Source organism: Carya illinoinensis, chromosome 15 (genome assembly GCF_018687715.1).
Source record: "Carya illinoinensis cultivar Pawnee chromosome 15, C.illinoinensisPawnee_v1, whole genome shotgun sequence".
In the NCBI taxonomy this organism is placed as follows: Eukaryota; Viridiplantae; Streptophyta; class Magnoliopsida; order Fagales; family Juglandaceae; genus Carya; species Carya illinoinensis.
In genome coordinates this window covers 2737072-2750483 of record NC_056766.1, presented here as the reverse complement: position 1 = coordinate 2750483, position 13412 = coordinate 2737072, and the positions used below count along the sequence as shown (strand labels likewise).

The 13412-nt window shown below is 36.0% G+C and overlaps 1 protein-coding gene across 1 annotated transcript; it reads left to right on the top strand.

Annotated features, from left to right (window-relative positions):
• Positions 1–282: 282 nt before the first annotated feature.
• On the top strand, positions 283–1710 carry LOC122296379 (mucin-2-like). The gene has a single exon (XM_043106007.1). It carries the CDS (start codon positions 283–285, stop codon positions 1447–1449), a length of 1167 nt encoding a protein of 388 aa, XP_042961941.1. The 3' UTR covers positions 1450–1710.
• Positions 1711–13412: the final 11702 nt, after the last annotated feature.

The window sequence follows — 13412 nt, the reverse complement described above, 5'->3', positions numbered from 1 at the left end:
CACACGACCCTTTCCAACTTCCACAATAGTATAGACGAGTTCAAACATTAATGATCGATCATACCATCACGTACGAAACCGTCCAATACATACCATTTCTATAACATCCCTTCCAAGTGGACCACTTTTTATTATATGTAATCTTTTTCTTGCATTTAATCAGTCCTTCTACTACTCGATTGACTTTCTCTTCTCTTATATATATATATATGATCTATATATATATATATATATATATATATATCTTTATGTGTTAAATGCATTGGTCAAGATTCAGCTAGAATGGATTCTTCGTCGGACATCCCTGCCAGCAGCAGATCACCAAGAATTGGAGAGCTCCAAGGTCCTCGTCCCTCGTGTCTCAGAATAAACAAAGAATCCCAGAAGATCACGAAACATTCCCCGGCGCAGCCACACTCGCAGCCTCGAAAGCCGGTCATAATCTACACGGTCTCACCTAAGACAATTCACGTCAGCCCAGAAAACTTCAAAACCCTTGTTCAACGCCTGACCGGATTGCCATCATCATCCTCGTCTTCATCTTCTTCCACATCCAACGTTGATCAGCCTAGCAACCCTTTCAACAGCAACAACAATGGTACAATATTGTCGGCGCCTCTTGATCAAGGGAAGAAACAGCAAGAAGCTGGTGGCGTCGACGTGGGTGGCATGGCAGTGATATTAGGTGTTGATCGCGGGGTTCCGATGATGGGTTCTTTTCCGAGAATACCGTCACCGGTGCCAACTACACTTCCTCCAATTCCACCAAACTTTTTCTCCCTCCCATCTGATCCGACGCAGCTTAGCAATTTCTTTACCGATTTAAGCCCCGTGCTTCTTGGTGGCACGAACAATCACATGGAAGGTAGTTTCATGCCAAGTTCTTCGAATTTAGTTTCAGTTCCACCAATTACATACCGGCCAAGTACAACTCCATCGATAAATTACTTATTCAACAATTCTTTGGGCATGGAAGTTAGTACTTTCATGCCTAGACCTTCAAGTTTTGTTTCACCTCCAATAACATTCCCTAATAATTCATGTTACTCATTCAACAATTCTTTTGGCATGGAAGGCGGTTTCATGCCTAGTCCTCCAAGCTTTGTTTCACCTGATCCAATGACATACCCTAGTACAACACCATCCATAGATCAGTACTCATTCAACAATTCTTTTGGCAGGGAAGGTAGTTTCATGCAGCCTAGTCCTCCAGATTTTGTTTCACCTCCAACGACATACCCTAGTACAAGTACTCCATCCATAGATCAGTATTCATTCAACAATTCTTTTGTCATGGAAGGTAGTTTCATGCAGCCTAGTTTTGTTTCACCTCCAATATTGACAAACCCTAGTACAAGTCCATCCGTTTCACCTCTAATATTGACATACCCTACAACTCCATCCATAGATGATGATGATAACTTACTAAACGGTGTTTTTGGCAATTGATCATATTCGTTATTCTTTCTAGCTTGTTGCTACGGGACTAGATGAGAGACTTAGACAGGCGGGTCTTTTATTTTTTTATTTTTTTTATTTTTTATTTTTTATTTTTGTATAGTTTCAATGGTGATCAAGAAGATCATATACAGAAAGGCCAGGGGTAGTTTTGTTGAGAATATCGATGCTACTTTGAAGACTTCTTGATGGAATTTTCTCTGTACGTTTTAAAATTCAAGTTTTAATTTGGTGGGCCATACTTCACGACTATTTGCCTCAAATATATATGATCTCATTCTACATGATCCTTTTCTCAATTGTGCACAAGAAAAAAACTTTTTGCTTGACTTAAATTTCTTGCAAAATAATATAAAATACGTCACTTATAACAAATAATCACGACGTTAGTGACATATTTTATTTTCTTTTACAATTAATTTAAGTGACATAAAAAGTTTTTTTTTTTTTTTGTAATTTATTTCTTACTCTGTACGTGTTAACATTTCTCAATGATCTCTCTGATCTTTTTATGCTTTTTGCACAAATTTTACACTTGCCTCGCTCCAAGTTCATTGAGTTTAAAACTGCTTAATTAACCCATGCTTAATTTCCATCATCTTCTTCTCTTTTTAACCGTCCCTAGATCGATCCATCGTTTGGCCTTGTAGAAGCCATGCATGCTGCTTCCAAAAAAAGGTTGGACATATACTCCTTAACTAGTACGTACTAGCTAGGGCCCGAGCATTAATTAGATGAATTAAAAAGGTAGGACGTTTTCAATATTGCCATTAATTACATAATGGTATTTGGTCTTAAGAAACTGGTCGTGATCATCATGGTCAACGTACCCATTGAATTAGAAAGCTAACTAATTAGACACCCAACAATTTTAGTATCAACTTGCATGTGTGGTCGTTGCAATTCTTTTACCAGTCCCATTCCAAACCAGATATCACATAAAATGTCTAAAACACATAATAAACCTTTCGAAAATGATCGTCAGCTTTGGAAAGCCACCCGAGAAACAAGGTAATCTGATTTTTCCTAAAAACGTGTTTAAGAATTTTGTAACTTCTAGATAAGGTTTGAATAGTGAGTTGAGATTACATGAGTTCAGATGAAAGTTGAATAAAATATTATTAAAATATTATTTTTTTAATACTATTATTATTTTAGAATTTAAAAGAGTCGAATTGTTTATTGTATTTGCTGTAGAAATTTATAAAAATTGTAATGATAAAATGAGATAGATTGAAAGTGTTTCTCAATCCAAACTGAGTTGCCTCATGCATTTAGCAGATTAGATTTTCTATTGATAAGGAGATCCACCACGCGTTATATCTCTATTCTATATATATATGATACCATGTCAAATTATCTAGTGTCCAAATAATCATGTACTCAAGACTTTTCATGGTTAATTGATTAATTAAAAAGCTTAATATTTTCAATGTTTTTAAATGTTATAAAGGGAATAATGAAGAGTCGAATCAGCAAAGTCAAGATTACTAACTACAAGAAAAACGTTTATTTATCACAAATTATAATCTTTTTTATCGTAATTTTATTAAAAAAAATTATACTCCACAGCCCTACACCACATAACTACTAAAGGAGAAAGAATAAAAATTCACATCAGCAAGCATATATATATATATATATATTGGTGTAAAGCTGATGAGTAATAGAACTTTTGTATTAATATTGTATGTTTAATCTTCAAAAGAAAAGAGAAAAATGGTGCCCTCTGTTTTTGTTTATTTAATTTTTGGAATACGTACGGTTGACCATGACTCGGTAGTAAACTCATTTCAAAGCCCTTCATTACCCAACGTAAGCTGAGTCCGACCTGAATTAGTCATAAGCCTAGCTTTGAAAAATTCTATATACCATAATTAATATCTATATCATTTATCAGATATTGATTATTTATCAATGATAATAATTAATATATCACATCTTACATAATAAAATAGAAGTGTAGTACATAGCATTACTATCTAAATTTAATTACTTTTTCAAAAATAATACACGAGACTTCACAATACTTATGAACATGCCACTACAATAAAAATGAACTTTTGTGACCAATTTATTACAACGAAAAGACTATACAATTCTACTTTATTAATTTTGTTGTGTCTATAAGATGAACGAGTTCATGAAGATTGCCAGGCGTGCTTAAAATTAGAAGCCTAATAAACAATAAAATGATTATAATTTGAGCTTAATTATAAATTAATTACATGCATGGAAGCTCAACTTTAACTTTTAGTTCAATATTCATGCATGCATACGCATGATGCACCTCAAATTAATTAAGTGCGTAAATATTGATCAAGATGATCCTAATCTGCTTGCTTGGCTTAAGTTAATAATTTGGATGATGATACAGTTACTACCCTCTTACCACCCGTAAGCCTTCTCTATTTTCGTGTATATAAAATTTTTATTTTTTATTATTTTCTTTTAATTATTTTGTTAACATCTTTAATCATTAAGAAAAAATTAAAGAAATATATATAACTTAAATAATAGTACTCACTTCCTTAAGGATTAAGTAAACAAAAAAATTTAACAAATTGAAAAAATAAAAAAATAGTAAAAGGGTGACCGTAAGAGATTAGTAAACCTATCATTATTCTTTAAAAAAATAGATATTGAAATTGATATTTGTAAAATAACGTGCACTGACCTTTTACAGGTTGAATCGACAAAACCTCTTTACTTTCCCACTTCAAGTATATATATTTGCTCCTAATTGGGTCATGTATATACTGTCATGTGAACACATCTATTTAGGGGTAGGAAAGTAAAGATATTCAATATATATAGATATATCCAAAGCTACATGGGAGTGGTTGGATTAAGGGAAGTTCAGGATGGAAAAACTAGCATACTAAAGATCAAATTGCAATTTTTTTTTTTTAATATTTTAATCAAACTTCATCGTAAACCTAGCTATTAGAGATAATTTCTTTGTCACATTTCTTTCAGATGGATTAGATCGTGATCCACCAATAGAAAATAGTCAGATCACATAAAATTACGTTAACTTCTAAGTTTTCTTTTAATTGAGAGAATAGGTCATAATTATACCATTGGCTTAGTTTGGGGTCTTGTCAAAAGTGTAACATATCTCATATTTTATTGATGATTGCCCGTTTTCCATTTACAAGGACCCACTGGGGAAGTCTTTCCGGTCGCTGCTACACTTAAGAAATTATGGGTCTGGGAAAGGTCAAATGTGGCTTTTTTGATGCAGTCAAGTTTTGAACTTTCAAACTAGGATTTTTAGAGCTCATTCACGATAGTTTCTTTTCTTGTAATATCCCAAACTCTTTTAAAAATGTGTTTTTTTCTGAAATAGATTCACCATCTAGTACATGACCAATTGCTACCTTATCAAACACTAATCAGGAACTGGATGAGTTCTTGGAATCTTGACCAGTTTTTCAATTCAATGGGTTTAAGACCACTTTTGCTTGAAACTTGACTGGAACGATTGGCCTCTTTCTAATCACTGACCCTAAATGGGTTTCAACTTTTGCAACTCTTGATCATCCTGGAGCATACATTTGTTAAAAAATGTTATATGTGAGTGATAATATTTTCATGGGCTTCACATCACAAAAGTAAAATTTTATAATTCGGAATAAACAAAAACATTAAACAGGACATAAAATCAACTTCCCATAACCATTTACATAAACGTAAACCAAAAACAATGAATTTAATCACTCCATGATGATTAGTTCAAGAAATGAGTTCTGTGACACATCGATCCCACCTCCATGTGTACGCTTGACCAGCCAAAAGACCGACTCAAGGTTTAGAGGGATACTCGTGGATTTTTTTAAGCATACAAAGTTCCAATTCCTGCTCCACATTCATGGCCCTCTACCCTGATTGACTTCTAATCTCAGCAGTCTCAACCTAAATGACTATAGTTTTCGGACCTTATCAAAATCACTAGTGATATCTACATTCTGAAGAGCAAAACCAAAACTTTTGACTTAAAACCATAAACCATAACTACCACTGTTGTTTAAAGAACTGAGAACTGTTATCGAACTCCGCCAATCCCAGCTTAAGGCATTTGTATCGGTCTTCTCGAATTCAGAGACAGCTGGGTTTTTTTTACCTGTGAAGCTTTTGCTTTTTTTCCCTGAACACACCCCACAGATAAAACTTCCCCTGAAATCCTGCAAATCGATCATTTTTTCTTTAGAAAACAAAAAGAGTTTTACTTCATGCAAAAAAAGATATTAAAATGGTGTTCACTAAACAAAATCAGATTGCTTTCAGGAAATTTAAGACAATCGGGCTCACTCCAATACTGCACAGGCAGTATCTTCGAAGGGAAAACCAAAAGTTCTGCACTTTGAACCAAAGATCTCAACGCTAGGTCTTGGCCAATCATCAATTTTACCAGCCTCTCACAAGCAATTTCATCACTGCAAAAGTATTAACATTTAGAGGAATCCAATCACATTAATGAGAGGAAGGTAATTAAACATTTTCATAAACATCACCTTTCATTGTCTGGAAAGAAATAAAGAGCAATACTGTGACCAGTTGGGCCCCACTTCTCAAAACCTTTTGGCCACACTTGAGACCTAAGAAGCAACTCGGCATAAAGCAACTCCGGTATCAATTTTGTCTCCTCACAGACTTTAGAACATGCTAAGTTAGACAAATGGGCTACAAGGCTAAGAGGGTCAAAACTATTGTTGCAGATGCATACAGCACCCCTGTTGACAAAAACAGAGCACAACTTTAGAAGTTGCCTCAGATGTGAAAGTATTACTAGAGAAGGTAAATGAAAAAAGACTACCTCCATATAGGATCAACGATAGGCTGTGAAGGGACATGGCGTTCTAAGACATCGGAAAGGTTGTTAGTAGCTATTTGAGAGGTTTTAAGAGATTCAACCTCCTCATCAAGACTGGTCCCATCTTTCAGATCCAGTCGGAGCTCTTGTCCAAGCTTCAGATCTTTCTCACAATTAGTACCACCATGTGTCTTCATGCATTGAAGAGAAGGGCTAACATCTTCAGCACCTTCATCCAAATTGGCTCCATCTTTCAGATGGAGTCCTGATTCTTGTCCAAGCTTCTGACCTTCTTCGCATTTCTCACCACAGTGGATGTCACGGAGTTTAGGATACCCCTGTCCAAGCTTCTGACCTTTTTCGCAGATCTCATCACAATGTGTCTCATTCAGTTGAAGGGAAGGAATACTATCACATATTCTCACATCTGTTTCAGCCACAGAGACACTGATGTCCCTTCTCTTCTTCTTTTTCTTCTTTTCAAATTTCTCGTTATCCTTCAATCCTTGGATGTTGTTATTATTCTTATTTAACCCTATTCTAGATTGGACTGCTTGCTTATTTTCTGAATCAACAGAATGCCTTACTCTAGGAGGGAAAGGGCTAGGTAAGTTGATAGTATATAGCTTTCCAACCTTTGGTTCACAATCGTCACAAAACCAAGTAACATATTCATCAAAAGTTGCAGGCAGTACATCCAAGCAATAGCTGGGGAAACGCAAAAGAAAACTTCGTCGAAAAACAGCCCTTAACTAATAGAAAAATTACAACCACATGAAATCTGTTCTCTTGAATATAGAGCTCCACCCATTTTAAGTTGTTTTTTTTTTAAATGTAGTCATAGCATTTAAAATAAGCCAAATGATTTTTTTTTTTAAAGTAATAAGAAACAAGCCCAATCAAAACAGGAATCCACAGAGCAATATAATTTCGTTCTTTGTCATGCTATTTATATTTCGTATGTGTTCAAACAATTAATACAGCAGCAATGGAGAACTTATTTCATACTCTACAAAGCATCCAAATGAACGGAATCAGCAATACTGTCTATTACTGTCATACGTGTATGCAGACACCCTCTAGACACCCGTGCACACATATTGCAAATGACGCATACCAACACCCATCACAAAAAATGCAACAAGTCATACCGATGCTCAGCAGAAACCAGGCATTTTGCACAGTAGATTAAAGCCACAGAGAAGCCTCTGTCACCACATTTCTGACAAATAGTCACCTACAGCAACAAAAGTAGACAGTTATTGGAGCATTGCCATCATATATCTACGTATAACTTTTATACATCTACAGATAAGTAACACAACTTTTCATCTCTCTCTTTACCCCTACATATTGCAAGTGTGTGTGAGGCCCCAAAGCCCACACCAAAGACATGCATCATTACAACCCACCCTAACTATATTCCTTCAATGATAGCAGTCACAGCTGGAAAACTTTTTTTTTTGATAAGTAATATGATATTTCATTGATAAAAGGATAGGCATAGCCCAAGTACACTAGAGGTATACAAAAGCATACACCTTTTTAAGAACTAGTAACAGTTACAAGAAAATCATGAAAACTAAGCCCATTTAAATCCAACCCAATAGCCCACATAAATAGAGTCTTCCAAAAGAAACTCCTAAACTCTTCCAAGGAACGTTCATGGTCCTCAAAGAGTCTCTCATTACGTTCACTCCAAATACACCAAAGAATACAAATAGGGGCCATTTTCCAAACAGCTGCAATCTGTGGTGTCCCAGTAATACCTCTCCAGCATGCCAGAAGATCAACCACCCGGCCTGGCATCACCCATGCTATTTCCATCTTGCTGAAAAAGTAGTTCCACATGTCTCTAGCATACTCACAGTGTAAAAGTAGATGATCCACCGTTTCCCCACTCTTCTGACACATACAACACCAATCCGTGATAACAAGGCCCCTTCTCCTCAGATTATCATTAGTCAGTATCTTGCCTAAGGCTGCTGTCCAAACAAAAAAGGCAGCCTTTGTTGGTGCTTTAGTCCTCCAAATGTTCTTCCAGGGGAAAGAATGTCCTTGTTGCCCAGTAATAGAATTATAAAACGAGCGTACTGTGAATTTTCCTTTCCTCGAAGGTCTCCAAATCATCACATCTTCAGTTGTGGTAGCAATAGGAATGTTATACAGCAAATTAAAAAAATCCACCAGCATGTTCACTTCCCAGTCGTGTACCTCCCTAATTAGGCTGATATTCCACTCTTGTGAACCTTGTATAGTTACCCTCAAATCAGCTACCATGGCATCTGGATCCCTTGCAATACTGTAAATAGTAGGATAAGCCTCCTGCAACACTGTGTCACCCACCCAACAATCCTTCCAAAAGCGTATCCTTCTTCCATCCCCCAAGCTCAATCGAGTATTACTAGCAAAAGAATCCCATCCTTTCCGTATGAACTTCCACAACCCCACTCCATAGGACCCCCTTCCCTCTTTTGTACACCAACTCCCCATTTCACAACCATATTTCAAATCTATCACCCCTTTCCATAAGGCTCCACTCTCATTGTTATATCGCCAAAGCCATTTTCCTAATAAAGACCTATTAAGAATCCTCACATTCCTAACCCCCAATCCGCCATCTCTCAAGGAAATGCACACCTTATCCCAGCCCACTAAATGAAACTTAAACTCCTCTCCTATTCCACTCCATAAAAAATCACGTTGAAGTTTTTCCATTCTACATGCAATGCTAGCAGGAAGAGGGAATAGAGACAAATAGTACGTAGGAAGATTTGAGAAAGTGCTCTTAATAAGAGTGAGCCGCCCCCCTTTGGATAAATATAACCTTTTCCAACCAGCCAACCTACGCTCAAATTTTTCCAAAACCCCATCCCAAATAGACTTAGCTTTGAAAGAAGCCCCCAATGGGAGCCCAAGATACTTCATCGGCAAGAAAGAGACCACGCATCCCAATATGTTAGCCAATCTGCTCATGTTACTTACATCCCCTACTGCGACCATTTCTGTCTTATCAAGATTAATCTTCAATCCGGAAATAGCTTCAAAACAAAGTAGAATGGCCTTCAATGATTGAATATGTCCAGCATTTGCCTCACACAATAGCAAGGTATCATCTGCAAATAAAAGGTGAGAAATAATAGTTGGGCTATGTGAATCCCCCACAGAGAAACCAGAGAAGAACCCTCCTCCTACAGCCGCCGTCACCATTTTACTCAGAGCCTCCATGACTACTACAAATAAAAGTGGTGATAATGGATCTCCTTGACGTAACCCTCGCGAACTATTAAAGAAGCCCACTGGTTCTCCATTTATCAAGACCGAGAAGCGTGCCGTTGACACACAATGCCCTATCCACTTCCTCCATCTTTCCCCAAACCCACATCTACTCAACATGTACAACAGAAAGTCCCAGTTAACAGAAAGTCCCAGCTGGAAAACTTTAAACTTAAAAATTTATGTAAACAAAAAATAGCACCAATCCAAATGATGTATACAAGGAATGTGTGAACTGGAAACATAAAGTAAAGAGATTGTTGCCAAACCAGGATGGGGAATGGCGTTAGGGAATAAATGGTGACTGTTTCATGATCCTTTTACATAAGCAACAAATAAACATATGACAAAAATTCAATTTGGTATATCACGTAAACAAAACCAATTATAATACTAAGTAAATGACGTGGTACATGGGAACTATGGACTTTGGGCAAAGGAATGATGATAAATAAGATATTGCAGACCTCACAGAGAGCAGCATTTGAGCAGAATGCTTAGAAACAATGATTATTTAACTATAATTAAGAGAGACAAACAACTGACACATAAGGGTTAAGTCACTCATGAGACAGCCTGAACACACAAGTGAACTTGATGGAAATATGTCAAAGACCAGATGAAAAAACAAATCAGGTATCAGTTCTTAGTCGTCATCAAAGAACACCAGTAATTAACCAGTGGCTAACGTACAATGGTTCCGTCAGAGGAGCAGTGAGAATTATACAAGGAACAAGGCATGAACGTAATCAAATTTCCATCAAAAAAAGTGGAAAGGAAAGTAACTATTGAACAGCCATTGTCTGCCCTCCATGACTCTTGAACAGCCATTGAAGGCTTTCCCCAAGGAAAATCAAATTAGTGGATAGGAAAGAATTGAACACAAGGAATCAGTGGACGAATCTGTAGATTCTGATGCACGTATGGCACTTATGGAAGGTCGAGAAAATATATTCTCGAGAAGGAAATTGAGGGAATCTGTGATTTTTCGAGATGATGCAGGCAGGAGTGAAGGAGGAGGTGATGGAAGTGATCAGACAGAATCCAGTTTCCCAACAGCAAAGCCTGGTCTGCCAACTAGGCCCATCCTGGAAAGCAATATGAAGGAAGCGGAGAGAGGAAAGACCAGCTGGAAAAGGAGAGCCAGAAACAAAGGTAACTCCTCTGAAACTGTTCTATGTAGTCTATCCAAAACATCACAAAACTTGTAGATCTCACAACTCAAGCTATCAAATTCAAACCCTAGTTTGTATACCAACCCAGAAATTAATCATAAATATCATTCATTTCCACCAAATCCATTTCAGGCGTAGTAAATATATCCCCAACAACTTCACAAAAAGTTACATTTTTGCAAAGGAAAAAGACTAACATTCAAGAAAGGAAAAAAAAAATTAAGATTCAGTAACTGAAAACAAGCGAAAAGATTCTAATTATAGAAGTGAAAAATGCAAACCATTGTGGAGAGAGTTCCAATGTTCCAACCCGTAATGCTGTCAACTTCTACGAGAGTGAAAAATATATGGGAACGGCATTAACCCTAAAAGAGAGATATAAGAGCAGTGAGTTCAGGAAACTTTCCGACTTGAGAGGCGTCTGGTGCATGCTGGCGAGATTGCCAATAACGGGTGCGCCGTATGCGCGACCAAATTATACGGTCAAAACATGCAACTGACAACTACTCATGTGTGGACGGAAAACTTTCGAGAAAAGCCGATTCTTTCACCTGCACTGCTGATTTATCAGAGAATAATTCTGATTTTATCCCTCTCACACGTTATATATCACATTTATTTTAATTTTGTTGTAAAATAATATTATTATAAAATAAATTATATGGCCACAATGAGCAAAATGTATAGTACATAGTGATAGTATAGTGAGCTAGCATAGTGCATAGTACTAACATAGTGAGCTAGTCACAAAATACATAGTGCTAATCGTAAAAAGCATAATACCCTTTATACTCCTATATATATCGTTGAATCTTTTAAGAAATTCATAAGTTTCATAACCTCTCTGAACTCTATCTCTTTCTCTCTCCTTTCGATAGTTTTATAACACGTTATCAGCACGAAAATTCTGACGATTTTGAAGCTAATAGTTCTCTACTTCAAGTAAGTTTTTCAATATATTTTTGTAGTTTTCAAAATGAACATGAAATGTTAAACATACTTATGTTCCTGATTTATATATGTAGAAAATGTCAAATCTTATAAAATTGGAATTCGTTGCTCTTGACATTTCTGGAAAAAATTATTTATCTTGGATTCTTGATGCTGAGATCCATCTGAATGCGATGAACCTGAGAGATATAATTAAAGAAGGAAATCAAGGGTCCTTGCAGGACCATGCTAAGGCAGTGATTTTCCTTCGACACCATCTTCATGAAGAATTAAAAACTGAGTATCTAACGGTGAAAGATCCACTTATTTTGTGGAATGATTTAAGGGAGAGATATGAACACCAGAAAACTGTAATCCTCCCAAAAGCTCGTTATGATTGGATGCACCTGAGGTTACAAGACTTTAACAGTGTTAGTGGGTATAACTCTGCACTCTTTAAAATTAGCTCGCTATTGAAATTATGTAGTGAAAAAGTCACTGATGATGACTTATTAGAGAAGACATATACTACTTTTCATGCCTCGAATGTGCTGCAGCAGCAGCAGCATCGAGAGCGAAAGTTTAAAAAATATTCTGAACTTATATCTTGTCTTCTATTAGCTGAGTAAAATAATGAGCTTTTGTTAAGAAATCACCAGTCATGTCCTACTGGTTCTATATCATTCCCTGAAGTGAATGGTACTAGATTTACATCATTCCCAGAAGCGAATGGTGCATCTTTTTAAAGAAAAATGGGGCGTGGACGTGGTAAGAAAAACTATAGAAGTGGAGGTCCTAGAAGTGACCACACTAAAAGGGATAATAATAGATATACACCGTACCACCAGAAGTGGTTCAACTCAGAGAAGGGTAAAGGTCCTCAAAACAAATTTTTAAAGAAAGATGAAGATGGATGCCATAGATGTGGTATGACTGGATATTGGGCTCGTACCTGTTGTACAGTTAAGCACTTGGTTAACTTATACCAATCTTCTATAAAAGAAAAAACAAAGAAATTTGAAACAAATTTTACTGAATCATCATATACTTTAAATTTTATAGATGGAGAAGATATTACAAGCCTTAATATTTCTAATTTCTTTTAGGATTCTAGTGGTAGAGTTGATCATGGAAGTGTTCTTTTTTAATTAATGTATTTCCTTTATATTATTTTTATATTCTGCAATGTTTTGTAGTAATGAAAGTTTTATATATTTTGTAAAATCATGAGTCTTATTGATGAACTTTCTATCTCTGAGATGAATAATAAAGATATATGTCTGGCTGACAGTGCTACAACTCACACAATTCTTAAGGATAAAAAATATTTTCAAAATCAAATATTGAGTAAAGTCTATATTCATACCATTTCTGGTTCATCGAATCTAATTGAAGGCTCCAGAAGAGCTTATATTGTGTTGCCTAATGTCATATTGAAACTATTAACGAAGACAAGAAAGAGTATCTTCTCATTACTAAAATAATTTCGAGCCAAAAGCTCGTATTAGAAAAATTGTCTGCTCCCTCATCTAGATTGTATTATACAGAAATGAGAACAATTGAATCACATATTGTAATGCACCAGAAGTGCATTGATCCTAAAATATTTATGACTTGGCATGATCGCCTTGGACATCCGGGATCAATAATGATGAGACGAATAATTGATAATTCGTATGGGTATCCCCTAAAGAATCATAAGATTATCTTACCCAATGAATATTCATACTCTGCATGTTTTCAAGGTAAATTGATTA